Below are 17,977 nucleotides of genomic sequence, written 5' to 3'. Positions count from 1 at the left end.
AATGAAAGTGCAGCTGAAAGTCATGTGACCAACAGGTGAGCTCACACCGGAGCAAGTGATAGACCGAAAACATGGAAATTAAAAGTAGTGAGACATAGAACATGAGAAATACTCTTCGAGGCTCATATCTGGTAAATATATATATATATATATATATATATATATATATATATATATATATATATATATATATTATAAACTACCTTAACAAGATCCACTTGTTTTGTCTTTATAAGAAGGGGGATAGATCTAGACGGTCATTTAACCCTAACGGGCCCTGTGCGTCTAAGCGCAATATCCAGCGGGCCTCCGCTTGTAATATCGCCCGACGTCTATCACTACCATCCAGGTTACGAGGGGTTAATTCCAAACCTCCAAACTTGATACAAGAACAGTCACCATTATGAATCGTTTGCATATGAAGAACAAATCTTGGAGAACCTCCTCCTGTTCATACGGAGTATAGACGTTCCCTTATTCTGAGCCTTAAAGGGGTACTCCGCCCCTGGCATCTTATCCCCTATCCAAAGGATAGGGGATAAGATGTTAGATCACCGCGGTCCCGCTGCTGGGGACCCCGGGGATCGCCGCTGCGGCACCCGCCATCATTACTGCGCAGAGCGAGTTCGCTCTGTGCGTAATGACGGGCAATACAGGGGCCGGAGCAGTGTGACGTCATGGCTCCGCCCCTCATGACATCACAACCCGTCCCTTTAATGCAAGTCTATGACAGGGGGCGTGATGACCGCCACGCCCCCTCCTATAGACTTGTATTGACGGGGCGGGCTGTGACATCACGAGGGGGCGGAGCCGTGACGTAACGATGCTCCGGCCCCTGTATTGCCCGTCATTACGTGCAGAGCGATCTCGCTCTGAGCAGTAATGATAGTGGGGTGCTGCAGCGGCGATCCCCGGGGTCCCCATCAGCGGGACCGCGGTGATCTAACATCTTATCCCCTATCCTTTGGATAGGGGATAAGATGTCTAGGGGCGGAGTACCCCTTTAACTGTCTTTCCGTCTTCCATATATAAAATAGTTGACAGCTACATAACATGAAGTACACTACAAAAGTGATGCGACAGGAAATCAAATTTTTTATCATGTAGTTAAACCCTCCTATCCTATCTGATGCAGTATAAATATTAAGGGGGCAAGAGGGCAGAACCCACATTCCTTATTTCCTTTAGGACTAGAGGAACTGAGCCAAGTCTCTTTAGAATTATTCATCTTTAGATTTTTTCGTTTTTTCAAGTAGTCGGCTATGGTGTTATTCTTCTTGAAAGTCACTATTGGTCTATTTATCGCAATAGATGTAATATCGGGGTCAGCCATTAATAGATGCCAGTTGTTTATAATGGATGCCTTGATGGTGTCATTTAAGGGACTGTTTTTGAAAGCAAAAACAAATCTTCTCTGACTCATTGTCCTTAGCAACTGTTCCTTTCTTCTTGTATAGAAGACTTTCTCTATTCTTTACAGAAGCACGTGAATAGGCTTTAGAGAGGACCTGCTTCGGATATTGTCGTTGTCTTAACCTGTCTAATAATGAATCCGCTTGTCTAACATAGTCGGACTCTTTGCCGTTATTCCTCTTAAAACAAAGCAGTTGACTATAAGGAAATGCATTCTTTACATTCACTGGATGGGAACTCCTATAGTGTAGCAAAGCATTTTTAGCCACTGTCTTTCTAAATCCTTGGGCTTTTAATTAATTATTTTCCACAAACAATCGTAAATCTAGAAATTCTAAACTCTCTCCTCCAAAAACACTCGTGAATGCCATGTTCATAGTGTTCACATTTAAATAGGACACAAAGTCATTGAACCTCTCTTGTGCTCCTTCCCAGACGATCAAAATGTCGTCCATATACCTCCAAAATGCTCGGATGTGACTCACAAACATATTGGAGGTACTGAACACATATTCCTGTTTGAAAACAGCGAGAAATAAATTTGCATACGAACAGGAAGTGGGGCTCCCCATTGCTGTACCCTCACATTGTCGAAACCATTGATTATTAAACTTGAAGGTATTATTGTTGAGGATGAAGTGTAGTGCTTCACATATAAATTCAATAAAACATAATGATTTATCTGTCAGAGAGAGTACCCAGCGGATGGCCTGTACACCCGCATCGTGTGGGATGCGGGTGTACAGCGCCTCCACATCAACGGAGGCAAGAACATGACTCTTTCCACTGAATCTCCTCCACAAATCTAAGAACGTCACCCGTATCCTTTTAATAAGTCGGGATGGACACCAGCAGTGGTCTCAGTGCCCAATCGACATATTCAGACAAGTACTCGGTCACCGATCCCACCCCCGCCACTATAGGTCTTCCAGGGGGGGTGGGCTCGGGACTTGTGTACCTTAGGTAACAAATACCAGTTGGGGTCTTTGGGAGATGACGGTATCAACCACTCAGCCAATTTTAGATTTAATGTACCTTATTCCACATAATGTCTTAGGAATGATCTCAGTTTATCTTTGATGCCTGTGGTGGGATTCATCTTGATTTTTTCATAAGTTTTACTATCTGCAAGTTGTCGTTCTGCCTCCAGATCGTACTGTAATTTCGACCACACTATAACACCCCCACCCTTATCTGCTCTAGACACTACAAGATCTTCCCAGTTTCTCAAAAATCTGGAGAAAAATTGCTCTATTACAAATTGAGATCAAAGAAATTAAACGCGACAAGTTTGTCAGAGACAAACGTGAATATGATACGGATAATGGAGGAGCTTTATCAAGAAATGTCTGTTAGATCAAATTTCCACCTTTTATTTTTTTTGTCTATACTTTGACTAGCGTGCGCCTTATTCATAAATAATGCGCAGCGTAATGATGAATAAGTTGCAGCTCTCCTTTAGTGTGAGAAGTTGTCTAACTTAAACCTTTTCTAAAAAAGAGCCAGACCAACAGCCAGAGGCCTGGGTTCTCAACCCGTGGTACACGTACCCATAGGGGTACGCCATGGGTTGAGCATTGGTATGCAAAAGCGGCAACAAATACTGGCCATGCACTAGCAAGTACTTCTCAGCGCATAGCCGGGCAAACCTACAGCTGTTGCAAAACTACAATTCTCAGCATGCAGTGACAGAAGGGCATGCTGGGACTTGTAGTTATGCAACAGCTGGAGACACACTGGTTGCAAAACAAAGAGTTTGTTACATGACTCAGTGTTTCCCAACCCCTGTGCCTCCAGCTGTTGCAAAACTAAAACTCCCAGCATGCATGGTCTGTCAGTGCATCCTGGGAGTTATAGTTTTACAACAGCTGGAGGCACACGGGTTGGAAAACACTGAGTTAGAAAACAGATGTTTCCCAGACAGTGTGCCTCCAGTTGTTGCAAAACTACAACTCCCAGCATGCCCAGACAGCCGAAGGGCATGCTGGGAGTTGTAGTTTTGCAACAATTGGAGGGGAACAGATTGGGGAACACTGTGTAGTGGTCTCCAAACTGTGGCCCTCCAGATGTTGCAAAACTTCAACTCCAAGCATGCCCAGACTGCCTAGGCATACTGAAAGTTGTAGTTTGGCAACATCTGCAGGGCCAGATGTTACAGAACTACAACTCCAAGCATGCCTGGACTGTCTGGGTATGCTGAGAGTTCTAATTTTGCAACATCTGGAAGAGCACAGATTGGAAACCACTGCACAGTGGTCTCCAAACTGTGGCCCTCCAGATGTTGCAAGACTACAACTCCCAGCATGACCAGACCACCAAAGGCTGTCTGGGCATGCTGGAATTTGTAGTTTTGAAACTCCTAGAAGCAGCAGCGAAGATTAGTGACTGCCCCTGATGCCGCTGCCGCTGCCCCATTACCTCCCCATCCCCGGTTTTATAATTACCTGTTCCCGGGGTCCGCGCTACTTTTGGCTCCTGTGACATCCTGCGCGCTGCGCAGTGCAATGACGAGTGACGTCCTCAATGCGACGTCACCGTCAGTGCGCACAGTGACACCTCAGGACGCCACCGGAGCGCGAAGTAGTGCGGAACCCCGGGCCTCAGGAACAGGTAATTATAAAACCGGGGATGGGGGAGGCAATGGGGCGGCGGCGGTGGTGGTTGGACTGGGAGGACCCCAGGACAGGCAGGGGGAGAGAAGCGGGCGGCGGTGGTCTCTGGCCCCGCTAAAGCCCCTGCAGTTCATTGATTTAAAGCGCCCGCTTTGATCTGCAGCGGCTTCGGAGGGGGGGAGAAATAGACAATAACTTTTATACCAGAATATCGGTATCAATTATCGGCTATCGGGCTGGTAACAGCGGGACTTCTGCCAGTTAACCCGTGCCATGCCGCGCATCGCCAGTGTTAACTGAATGCCGTCTATAGATGGTGGAATGCGCTAAAGAATTTGCCGTCTATAGAGGGGATTCTGCGGGAAGGGGTTAAAGGTTGAATTGCGAAAGGTAGAAATTATTCTCACGCCTACTGGTAGATGTGTAGCTTTGCGCCTAAAAATTTACCGTTGTGCACAAAATAGCGATTTTTGACAAAAGTCGCAAATGATAAATACGGGACCACTGCATGGTCAGAAAGAAAAAGTTCTACGGGTAGGCAGACAGAGTAAAACTGTATATATCAAAAGGCGCATAAAAGTCTCAAAATATGCTGCTTGCTCCTGAACTGCACCTAAACATTGACCTAAAAAAATGCTCTAAAAGCAATGATAAATCTCCCCCAATGTATTTGCATGGGAGTACACACAGAAACACCGAAACACAGAAATTCTGGCAGGAATTTTAGGAGAAGAAATAATAAAGGAAGGAGGAGTCAGGACTTTTGGACGACTGAGTCCGACACAAGTGCCTCATGGGGGTAACAAAGAGGCATCTCCTAGTAGTAGTAACATCTAGGCACCTCCTTTAGAAGGACGACGAGGAGGGGGGAGAAAGAGATACCCCTCGAGGAAGGTGGCCTCCGAAACAGAAAGGGGTCACCTGTAGAGAGTAGAAGGTGTGGCTCTGGTGGAGAATCTGACCAATGTGGTTCTCCAGAGCTCCATCAACGTGCTTGCGAAAGGTCTCAATTTTGGCATTATGAATAGTTTTGATCTTGTGTCTTTTGAGGTAGATTTGTTTAAGGCAGTATGTAAGATCAATTTAACAAAATTATTTGCTCACAGTACGAATAAGAACCCTGTAGCTTTAAATGAAAGTGAGAGTCCCTGTCTTATTGGCCCTATGGGCTTTATTCCTGGTGGAGGCTTAAGCACCGAGGACATGGGTTTCGCCAGACATTTAGCAGAATTAGCTGCTGGTGAATTACCCCAAGAGAGTTCCAATGTCCCGGGTGCTGAACGCTTCACAGGTGGAGCTCCATCTACATTTAATCCCCCTCTAGCATCAGGGGGCCCCACCAATTTATTTGTTAAAGCTGTTAAAAAGGATATGAAGGCTCTCATTTACCCCCAAGTGTCTAGAAATTCAACCAGTGAGGATATTAAAGGGTTAGAATGGTTGCGTTTCAGGGAAGATCTTGTAGTGTCTAGAGCAGATAAGGGTGGGGTGTTATAGTGTGGTCAAAATTACAGTATGATCTGGAGGCAGAACGACATCTTGCAGATAGTAAAACTTAAATAAATAAATAAATAAATAAAAAAGATGAATCCCACTGCACGCATCAAAGATAAATTGAGATCATTCCTTAGATACTATGTGGAATTAGGTACATTAAATCTAAAATTGGCTGAGCGGTTGATACATCATCTCCCAAAGGCCCCAATTGGTATTTGTCACCTAAGGCACACAAGTCCAGAGTGTTTTGGAGGTATATGGTCGACATTTTGATCGTCTGGGATGGAGCACAAGAGAGGTTCAATGACTTTGTGTCCTATTTAAATGTGAACACTATGAACATGGCATTCACAAGTGTTTTTGGAGGAGAGAGTTTAGAATTTCTAGATTTACGATTGTTCATGGAAAATAATCAATTAAAAGCCCAAGGATTTAGAAAGACAGTGGCTAAGAATGCTTTGCTACACTATAGGAGTTCCCATCCTGTGAATGTAAAGAATGCAATTCCTTATAGTCAACTGCTTCGTCTTAAGAGGAATAACAGCAAAGAGTCCGACTATGTTAGACAAGCTGATGAATTATTAGACAGGTTTAGACAACGACAATATCCGAAGCAGGTCCTCCCTAAAGCCTATTCACGTGCTTCTGTCAAGAATAAAGAAAGTCTTCTATACAAGAAGAAAGGAACAGTTGCTATTAATGGCTGACCCCGATATTACATCTATTGCGATAATTAGACCGATAGTGACTTTCAAGAAGAATAACACCATAGCTGACTACTTGAAAAAACGAAAAAATCTAAAGATGAATAATTCTAGAGAGACTTGGCTCAGTTCCGCTAGTCCTAAAGGAAATAAGAAAAGTGGGTTCTGCCCTCAGTGTCCCCTTAATATTAATACTGCATCAGGTAGGATAGGAGGGTTTAACTACATGATAAAAAATGTGATTACCTGTCGCAGCACTTTTGTAGTGTGCTTCATGTTATGTAGCTGTCAACTATTTTATATAGGGAAGATGGAAAGACAGTTAAGGCTCAGAATAAGGGAACGTCTATACTCGGTACGAAAAGGAGGATGTTCTCCAAGGTTTTTTCTTCATATGCAAACGATTCATAATGGTGACTGTTCTTGTATCAAGTTTGGAGGTTTGGATTTAACCCCTAGTAACCTGGATGGTGGTGATAGACGTCGGGCGCTATTACAAGCGGAGGTCCGCTGGATATTGTGCTTAGACGCACAGGGCCCGTTAGGGTTAAATTACCGGCTAGATCTATCCCCCTTCTTATAAAGATAAAACAAGTGGGTCTTGTTAAGGTAGTTTATAGTATAGATATATTTACCAGATATGAGCCTCAAAGAGTATTTCTCATGTTCTATATGTCTCACTACTTTTAATTTCCATGTTTTCTGTCTATCACTTGTTCCGGTGCGAGCTCACCTGTTGGTCACATGACTTTCAGCTGCACTATTTCATTCGCACAAGCGCTATGACGTAAAACTAGGCCGAATGAAGCGCATCCATATGCGTGAAACCGCCGGCAGTCGCCTCTGAGCGCCCCACAACGTTTTGAAGTCCCTGCTGGAAGAGCAGCCCGAGATGGGAGCTGATTAACCAGGTTCTATGCGGTGAGTGCATGACGCCTCTTCGTCCCTTTTGATTTTACAATTAAAATGATACCCATGGCTAGAAACTTTTTATATTTTTGGACCACTTAAAAAAATTCTAAATCTTTTTGTACAAAATCAGTAATCTAAAATCGCCCTATTTTGACCACCTATAACTTTTGAATTTTTACGTATATAGGGCGGTATGAGGGCTCATTTTTTGCCCCGTCATCTGTACTTTTTTAACAATACCACATTTGCATATATAAAACTTTTAGATCATTTTTATAAATTATTTTTTTTTTTATAAAATGGGACAAAAAAAGCTTTTTTACATTTTTGGACTTTTTTTTTTATTTGTTACGTCGTTCACTGTACAGGATCATTAACATTTCAGTTTGATAGTTTGGACATTTACGCACGCGGCGATACCAAATATGTTTATAAAAAAAAATGTATGCTTTTTGGGGGTAAAATGGGAAAACTGACTTTTTTTCTTTTTACATTTTTCAACTTTTTTTTTTTTACACTTTTTATGTCCCCATACGGGACTATCTATAGCAATCATTTTATTGCTAATACTGTTCAGTGCTATGCATAGGTCATAGCACTGATCAGTATTATCGGTGATCTTCTGCTCTAGTCTGCTTGATCTCAGACCAGAGCAGAAGACGCCGGGAGACGGACGGAGGCAGGTAAGGGGACCTCCGTCCGCCATTACAGATGACCGGATCGCCGCGGCAGCGCTGCGGGACGATCCGATCATCTATTTTAACTTGCGCATTGCCGCAGATGCCGTGATCTGTACTGATCATGGCATCTGAGGGGTTAATGGCAGAAATCCGCGCGATCACGGATGTCAGCCATTACCGGCGGGTCCCTGCCTTGTCCTGGTGCGTGAAGTACCGCCAAACCAGGACGTACATTTATGTCCGTGGTCGTTAAAGGGTACTCCGGTGAGAAACTTTTTTTTTTTTTTTAATCAACTGGTGCCAGAAAGTAAAACAGATTTGTAAATTACTTCTATTAAAAAATCTTAATCCTTCCAGTACTTATTAGCTGCTGAATACTACAGAGGAAATTATTTTCTTTTTTGGAACACAGAGCTCTCTGCTGACATCCCGAGTACAGTGCTCTCTGCTGACAGCTCTGTCCACTATGTGGGCGTAAAATGCTCTGCGGATGCACAACAAGGCTCAGGAGTGAGAGCGCCATATGTGTACATTTGAGGCCTAAATTGGTGATTTGCACAGGGGTGGCTGATTTTACAGCGGTTCTTAAATAAACGCAAAAAAATACCCACGTGTGACCCCATTTTGGAAACTACACCCCTCACGGAATGTAACAAGGGGTATAGTGAGCCTTAACACCCCACAGATGTTTGAAGAATTTTCATTAAAGTTGGATTGGAAAATGAAAAAAAAAAAACATTTAACTGTTACCCTAAATTTTTCATTTTCACAAGGGAAAATAGGAAAGAGCCCCCCAAAATTTGTAACCCCATTTCTTCTGAGTGAGAACATACCCCATATGTGGATGTAAAGTGCTCTGCGGACGCACTACAATGCTCAGAAGAGAGGGAGCGCCATTGGGCTTTTGAAGAGAAAATTTGTCCGGAATTGCAGGCCACGTGTGTTTACAATGGACCCCCCCCACATGTGACCTCATTTTGGAAACTAAACCCCTCATGTAATGTAATGAGGGGTGCAGTGACATTTACGCCCCACAGGTGTCTGACAGATTTTTGGAACAGTGGTCCTTGAAAATGACAAATGTAATTATTCATTTGCACAGCCCACTGTTCAAAAAATCTGTCAAACGCCAGTGGGGTGTAAATGCCAACTGCACCCCTTATTAAATTGTGAGGGGTGTAGTTTCCAAAATGGGGTCACATGGGTCCATTGTTCTGGTAGCACAGGGGCTTTGTAAACGCACATGGCCCCTGGCTTCCATTCCAACCAAATTCTCTTTCCAAAAGCTCAATGGCGCTCCTTCTCTTCTGAGCATTGTAGTTCGCCTGCAGAGCACTTTACATCCACATATGGGGTATTTCCATACTCAGAAGAAATTGTGTTACAAATTTTGGGGGTCTTTTTCTCCTTTCCCCTCTTGTAAAAAAGAAAAATTTGGGGTTGCACCAGCATTTTAGTGAAAAAACTTCCAGCTATAGTGAAAATTCATCAGACGCCTGTGGGATGTTACGGCTCACCATACTCCTTGTTACGTTCCTTGAGGAGTGTAGTTTCCCAAATAGTGTGCCATGTGTTTTTTTTTTTTTCTGTTCTGGCACCATGGGAGCTTCCTAAATGAGACATGCCCCCCAAAAACCATTTCAGCAAAATTCGCTCTCCAAAATCCCATTGTCGCTCCTTCCCTTCTGAGCCCTCTACTGCGCCCACAGAACACTTTACATCCACATATGAGGTATTTCCTTACTCGAGAGAAATAGGGTTAAAAATTTTGGGGGACATTTTTACCTATTACCCTTTGTAAAATGAAAAAAAAGAACATGTTAGTGTAAAAAATAAAGATTTTGAATTTTCTCCTCCACTTTGCTGCTATTCCTGTGAAACCCCTAAAGGGTTAACAAACTTTCTGAATGTCATTTTGAATACTTTAACCCCTTAAGGACGCAGGACGTAAATGTACGTCCTGGTGAGGTGGTACTTAACGCACCAGGACGTACATTTACGTCCTAAGCATAACCGCGGGCATCGGAGCGATGCCCGTGTCATGCGCGGCTGATCCCGGCTGCTGATCGCAGCCAGGGACCCGCCGGCAATGGCCGACGCCCGCGATCTCGCGGGCGTCCGCCATTAACCCCTCAGGTGCCGGGATCAATACAGATCCCGGCATCTGCGGCAGTTCGCGATTAAAATGAACGATCGGATCGCCCGCAGCGCTGCTGCGGGGATCCGATCATTCATAACGCCGCACGGAGGTCCCCTCACCTTCCTCCATGCGGCTCCCGGCGTCTCCTGCTCTGGTCTGTGATCGAGCAGACCAGAGCAGAAGATGACCGATAATACTGATCTGTTCTATGTCCTATACATAGAACAGATCAGTATTAGCAATCATGGTATTGCTATGAATAGTCCCCTATGGGGACTATTCAAGTGTAAAAAAAAATGTAAAAGTAAAAAAAAAGTGAAAAATCCCCTCCCCCAATAAAAAAGTAAAACGTCCGTTTTTTCCTATTTTACCCCCAAAAAGCGTAAAAAACATTTTTTATAGACATATTTGGTATCGCCGCGTGCGTAAATGTCCGAACTATTAAAATAAAATGTTAATGATCCCGTACGGTGAACGGCGTGAACGAAAAAAAATTTAAAAAGTCCAAAATTCCTAAAAAAAATTATAAAAAAAAAATTATAAAAAATGTATTAAAAGTTTTTTATATACAAATGTGGTATCAAAAAAAAGTACAGATCATGGCGCAAAAAATGAGCCCCCATACCGCCGCTTATACGGAAAAATAAAAAAGTTATAGGTCATCAAAATAAAGGGATTATAAACGTACTAATTTGGTTAAAAAGTTTGTGATTTTTTTTAAGCGCAACAATAATATAAAAGTATATAATAATGGGTATCATTTTAATCGTATTGACCCTCAGAATAAAGAACACACGTCATTTTTACCAGAAATTGTACGGCGTGAAAACAAAACCTTCCAAAATTAGCAAAATTGCGTTTTTCGTTTTAATTTCCCCACAAAAATAGTGTTTTTTGGTTGCGCCATACATTTTATGATATAATGAGTGATGTCATTACAAAGGACAACTGGTCGCGCAAAAAACAAGCCCTCATACTAGTCTGTGGATGAAAATATAAAAGAGTTATGATTTTTAGAAGGCGAGGAGGAAAAAATGAAAACGTAAAAATTAAATTGTCTGAGTCCTTAAGGCCAAAATGGGCTGAGTCCTTAAGGGGTTAAGGGGTGCAGTTTTCATAATGGGGTCCATTATAAAGTATTTCTAACATAAAGATCCTCAAATTCACTTCGAAACAGAACTGGTCCCTGAAAAATTCAGATTTTGAAATTTTCATGAAAAATTGCTGCTAAACTAAAAAGCCCTATGATGTCTTCAAAAAGTAAAAACATGTCAACTTTATGATGCAAACACAAACTAGACATATTGTGTATGTGAATCAACATATCATTTATTTGGAATGTCCACTTTCCTTACAAGCAGAGCTTCATAATTCGAAAAATGCAAAATTTTCAAATTTTTCATGAAATTTTAGATTTTTTCACCAAGAAATTATGCAAGTGTCGACAAAAATTTACCACTAACATAAAATAGGATATGTCACGAAAAAACTATCTCCGATTCAAATTCATAAGTTAAAGCATCCCAGAGTTATTAATGCTTAAGGTGACAGTGGTCAGATTTGCAAAAAACGGCTGCGTCCTTAAGGTCAAAATGGGCTGCGTCCTTAAGGGGTTAAAAACATATATATCACTAACTTTTTAAATCCCCATAGGAACTTTTACATGCATTAGTCAAATTGCTTACCTTGAGTAATGCTATGCTGTTGCTGATGCTAGTGTCATTGGTGATCTGGAGCAGATGGCTCAGTTCACTGTGTAGTGGTGGCCTGCAGCTTAGCTTTAAGTGAACATCATCTTGCATTGTTAAGATTAATAATGAAACCTAACTAGTGCAGTTTAAACTGCTGGTATCCCTGCAGCAACTGCATGTTAGTAATGTTTTGCTTTTAATTACTAATTTAATTCACACATGTTTCTGATGACATACTAACTCTTGACCAGTGTGTATGTACTTAAGGAAGTGACGTCACCGGTGTAGTTATCTGTGATAAAGAGGAGGATTTTACTCAAAAGGTGTTCAGGTGCCGTTATCTGTATGCACTTTGGTGTGATTCTGTGTTTCTAAGACATTGAAATAAATGCTGAAGATTTATCCATATGCTGAATCACCTGTCGTCTTCTACTATTGTTCTGATCAATGACTGATGGCTTTTATTTAGATGAGCCATCAATTCTATTAGCCCAGAAAACCCATTTAGGACAGGGTGAAACAGGGGGGCATCTGCAGCGTACGCGCCGACTGCAGTCGAAGAGGGACTACTTAGCGAGCTTCTGGTTGCGGCTGGGTAGCTCTGTGTGTCCGCTCGTAGCAGTGGAATTCTACAGCGGGAAATCCACCACTCCGAGCAGACACACTGAGCTACCCGGCCGCAGCCAAGAGCTTGCTCTCCAGTTCCTCTGTGACTGCCGTCGGCACATCTGCAATGTGAAATACATTGCAGATGCGCCCGTTGTGCCCCTGCCCTTAAAGTTTTATTGTACGTACTGCAGCATATGTTTTTGTACTTAAAACTAAGGTTATAGGATAGAATAAAAAATAAAGTTTTTAGCGTATAGTAAAATATTTCTTTACCGTACTGTGTACCTAAATAATTCTGTTTTATGTGTTTAACTTATAGGTAATACTGGCTCAATGTGTCATGTATTTGGCACGTGCCCCAAAATCAATTGCAGCATATAGTGCATACAACAAGGTAAAGGAGCACCTAAAAAACTATAAGGGGCCTTTACCACCAGTTCCCCTCCACTTGCGGAATGCACCAACAAAGCTAATGAAGAATTTGGGTTATGGAAAAGACTACAAGTATAACCCCATGTACAGGGAGCCTGTCAATCAAGACTATCTGCCTCCAGAATTAAAAGGAATTAAATTTGTTTGAGATAAATCTCTCAATTCTACTGTATATTTGTTCTGTGAACAAGTGCTTTTTATTTTGTTTGTCAGACCTATACTTGTGCCATACATTTTCTAACTAAGAAAAAGACTCTGGTTATAAGACAACCAGTTCAGAGTCAGTGCGCCTTATGTTGTTTTAATGAAAGTTTCTTTATAAAAACAGATGTTGTAATGTCAATTTCATACTGTACATTTACACACATATTTGGCCTTAATTGCAAAGATGTATATAACTTCAAAAAGACTGAAAACCTAAAAAAAATATATATTAATATACAGTGGTCCGTCAACATACGATGGTAATCCGTTCCAAATGAACCATCGTATGTTGAGGGATCCGTGCAATGTAAAGTATAGGAAGTTGTACTCACCTGTCCCCGCTGCTCCGGACCCGTCACCGCTGCCCTGGATATCGCCCTCCATCGCTGTCGTCGCGTCCCGGTGATGTCCTCGCCGCTCCGGAACGTCTCTGCTGGCCGGGAATGTCGCTCTCACGTCGCAGTCATCACGTCACTACGCACGCTCCTGTTGCATGACGGGACGGCGCGCGTGGCGACGTGATGACGACGATGAAGAGCACCGGCGATGGAGGGGATCCCGAAGAGGACGCTCCGGAGCCCCGAGGACAGGTAGGAGACCATCACCGGAGCACACGGGGTGCCGGATAGCCGTTTATGCGATGGCCCTGACATACAAAAGGATCATATGTTGATGCTGCCTTCAACATGTGATGGCCTCTGAGAGGCCATGGCATGTTGAAATTATCGTAGGTCGGGGGGGGGGGGGGTCACTGTAGTAACATAAATCAGTTTTATTTTATTAGATTATTTCACAAAAACATTTATCACATATTCAAGATAGTCAATAAGTGTCTGATTGCTGGGACCTGTCGGTTTTGTGGACATTAGATGATGCACCAGGCCACAAGCTTGGCCACTGCTCCATTTAAACTCTTTTGAAATAGAAGCCTCTCAACCTCTATTCTAGTAATCAGCAGGTCGCCCAGAAATCATAAATTTTAATACATCTTAGCTTGAGTGAAGTGGATCGTAGTATAGCCCATTCAAAGGAAAGGGAATCTTAGATATTTCCGTAAAAAGGGTTTTTGTGTATAAAAGTACTCTTCAAAAACTATTGGGGTGATTAATTAAAACCTGTCCAGAGGAACAGTTGCCCATAGCAACCAATCAGCTCGCTGCTTTCATTTCTAACAAGGCCTCTGCAAAATGAAAGAAGCAAGCTGATTGGTTGCTATGGACAACTGGGCAATTTTTCCTCTGGACAGGTTTTGATAAATCTCCCCCTCAATGTATGCAACTCTATACATTCGTCTTCATGGCCATATAAACTCTGTAATTATTAGTCGTAATGTTCTATTTCTTTATTCATTATTTAGTAGACTGGCAAATCTGTGTTCAAGTCAGAATTTCAGACCCAATTTCAGTTCTGTGTGTTCTGTTTTCTTAATTTGTTTTTAAAATGGAGTGACTATTATTGTGATTGCTGCCTACCCTCATGATAGGCCATCAATATCTGATAAGTGGGGCCAACTCCGGCATCCCTTGTGATCAGCTGCTCCTTGATGCACACATTGAACAGAGTCTGGAGCACATGGCTCTGTACAATGTGTAGTGGCTGTGCCAGGCTTCTACAGCTCAGCTTCCACTGAAGTGAACAGAATGCTGATACCTATTTTTATTGTTATTTTGATTCTTCAGTGACATAGAAAAGGTATAACTGATTTGTACTGTCTGTCCCCTGAATGCTGATATTTTTTCAAATTGCCTGCTTCTTTTAGGCTTTGTTTGGTTAGTGATACTGTATACACTGCTTGTTTTTCTAACATTCCACACATAATTCAGATGAGTGTGTTCCTGCTCCAGATTTGTTTGTGAATGTGATGACAAGCATGCTTGGAACTTCTATTAGATCTTCCTCATTTTTAATTCCTAAACTGTCATTAAATATATTCAACATACTTTCTATATGTTGTATCATTCACCTCCATTTTATGGCTCAAATTTTCTTGCACAGCTGTAGTAAAAAAATGAAATGCAATATTGAGTTGTGAGCCATTTGCACAATGTCCTGTTAGTAGGGTTGCGGTAACAGCATGAGTTTCCTCAAGTATTATAGTTGTTGATCCAAAGGACAGAGCCCAATAAAGCAAATGGTAATGCTTCATTTTATCACAGAAAATGTGTGGTTATTTTGTGCTTCCAGCATGCTGAGTATTTCCAATTAGTTACTTACTAACTCCATTATATACAAATATTACATGTAGTGATTCTAACAACTATAAGATCTCCCTTGTGAAAAATAAATAATATGGTTTATATGGTGTCAACTCACTTGCACTTAATATCAACAGAATACAAATGTTATTAATGTTTCTTTAACAATGTCCACAGAAATGGCGGCTTTCACATTTGTACTCTTGTCATTAGAAAATGGCCTGCTTTGCATCTCAATATGTGTTAATCTGTGATTTGTGTTTTCTTACTATTCTAAAGGATAAATAAAGAATGTTAAAAAGACATATGTATATTGTATTAGGTAATTGTATACAGTATAAAAGCAGAGAAAATAACAACATTTTAAACGTATAGTGGTCTCTTCTAAATCATTGTAAATTGCAACAGTCAGTCCGGATCCACTGCACATATAATAGCTAGATGATCCAAACAAGTAAGTCTCTAACTAGTAAAACACCTATATTACTTATATTATTGCTTATGCTGATTAGGTGTCTACTAGCGCCTCTCTACAGTACAGTGTAGCATTTCATGTTATGTACTGCTTTTTTCCTGTGTCAGGACTAGCTGTGCTTTCGACACTGGGTAAGGGATGCTTCATTGTATTTTTCTTGGATACTTTCTGTTCTGTACATAACCCTGAAATATATGTATAAGGCCTCATTCACATCATATTTAATGCCTCCGATAAACAGATACATTGGGAAAATGTCAAAATGACATGCGAACGTATCAGTGCCCGAAGAGATACAGGCCCCATTTATTTCAATGGCCTGTGTTGGCTAGTGACTGTTCGGGTCATATTGCCGAGTTTTGTCTCTGACTGAAAACCGCTGCAAGCTGCGTTTCTCAGTCTGAGTCAAAATTTGAAATTAACCAAATGCAGCTGACTACGATCTGGCTATTGAAATGAATAGGGCCTATGCCTGTTGACATGTCATTTTGACATTTTCCCGATGTATCCATGACTCAGAGGCACAATCGTGATGTGAACCTAGCCTAAGAGTTTTGTAGCATTCAGCAGCTTTCTTTTATTTGTAAGGATTGGCTTTATCTGTATTAGTTATCTGGTTATTTTTCTTTAATCTTCATTTTTCTTTTCTTATTTTTGGGCTGATCTTTTGTGAGGTTTGGTACCAATTACAAATTTTCCATAGAGCTAAAGGAGAAGTATCATGGGGGAAAAGTTATCCCCTATACACATTATTTGAGAGATACAAAGGATAGGGGTAAACATTTTGAATCGTAGGGGGTCTGATTGCTGGGACCCCCCGAAATCTCTTGTACTGGGGGTTCGTGCAGGAGCTGTGGCGCGCCACTCCCGGGGAGAGCTGGGGCCTCGTACAGGAGATTACTGGGTCCCAGCGGTCACCTAGTGACAGCTTTAAACAGAAATAAAACATAGAAAACTAATTTTTTTTAAAACAAAGTACCGGTACATTAGAAAGATTTTTTATTTACCATAAGGAGTGCAATAGCAAAAAAAATTTTATGACCCTGCCAATTTAACCAATTTATTGCCTCTGTTAATGCTTATAAAGAAACCTTTTCCCTCTTGGTAGAGCATGCACACTAAATTACAGAAGATTGTAAAATCACCATTACAAATAGAACATCCATTTTACTGACCTGATATTTATTACATTAAAACTGCTGATTTTGCTTGTAGGGCTGTTGTTTAGAAAGTTTCAGAATCTCGACCATATCTGTGAAAGGTAGCATCATAGGAAATGTTTTCTTTGCCTCTGCCTTAGCACTGAGGACATTACAATTACCAACCAGCAGGTCATTTTAGCACAGAAAATGAAATAAATAATGCCAGGAATTTAAAAGTGCATTGGATACTTAATAGACAGGAATCTTGTTGTGGTAATGTCCGGTATCTAAGTTATGATTTCTTTGTATAGAATGATGTTGTCTTAATCTGTATATGCAGACAAACTAACACCTAGCACCTTCAGGTCTAATCTGTGTACTTTTCTTCTGGCACCAAAATAGGAAAAACATTGTAGTATATTTGTTGTAAAAAGTCAAGTACCATGTTCATGCACCACCAACTTTTACTACCTGCTTCCTTTTTGTGTGTGGTATGTCATTTGCACTATTGAGTCATCTCCTGTCTTAGAAACTGTGCTGAAATGGAGAAGAATCTATATAGTTATTACATTAAAATGTTTTCCCTGTTTATGTGTATGTATATGTATACTGTATTGTGAATCGAGGAAAGCAGCACACCAGAAAGAGATGTAACTGGGTGCTGCTGTTGATCCGGGTCAGGGATTCTGTAGTATATCCAAAGAAGAAGCAGTGGCACTCCAAATTGTGAACAGAAAAATACTCTATATTCACTCACAAGCACTGCTTGGGAGTGAATAAAGATAATTTTTTTGTTCACAATTTGGAGTGCCACTGCTTCTTTGGAGTTACAGTTGCAAGAATTATATGAATTGGTCATAAAATGTGATCTGATCTTCATCAAAGTCACAACAATAGACAATCACAGTCTGCTTAAACTAATAAACACACAAAGAATTAAATATTGCCATGGTTTTTATTGAACACACCATGTAAACATTCACAGTGCAGGTGGAAAAAAAATGTGACCCTTTGGATTTAATAACTGGTTGAACCTCCTTTGGCAGCAATAACTTCAACCAAACGTTTCCTGTAGTTGCAGATTAGTGTTGCTCGCGAATATTCGCAATGGGAATTTTATTCGCGAATATCGCATATTCGCGAATATAGCACTATGTATTCGTAATTACGAATATTGTTTTTTTTTTTTCTTACACATCACAGTGATCATCCCTTTCTGCTTCCAGCTTGAGTGGTGTAAAGAAGGCTCTAATACTACTGTGTCAGACCGT

At 41.3% G+C, this 17,977-nt stretch overlaps 1 protein-coding gene across 1 annotated transcript in view; it reads left to right on the top strand.

Moving 5' to 3' along the window:
* Positions 1–17,641, top strand: part of WRNIP1 (WRN helicase interacting protein 1) — a 93,964-nt gene extending 76,323 nt beyond the window's left edge. Inside the window, exon 7 of the mRNA XM_056521037.1 lies at positions 12,578–17,641. Within this exon, the coding sequence (XP_056377012.1) occupies positions 12,578–12,838 (261 nt within the window). The 3' untranslated portion in view covers positions 12,839–17,641. The remainder of the gene's footprint in view (positions 1–12,577) is intronic.
* The last annotated feature ends 336 nt before the right edge of the window (positions 17,642–17,977 follow it).

Source organism: Hyla sarda, chromosome 5, assembly GCF_029499605.1.
Source record: "Hyla sarda isolate aHylSar1 chromosome 5, aHylSar1.hap1, whole genome shotgun sequence".
NCBI lineage: Eukaryota > Metazoa > Chordata > Amphibia > Anura > Hylidae > Hyla > Hyla sarda.
This window is presented reverse-complemented; position numbering and strand designations above follow the sequence as displayed.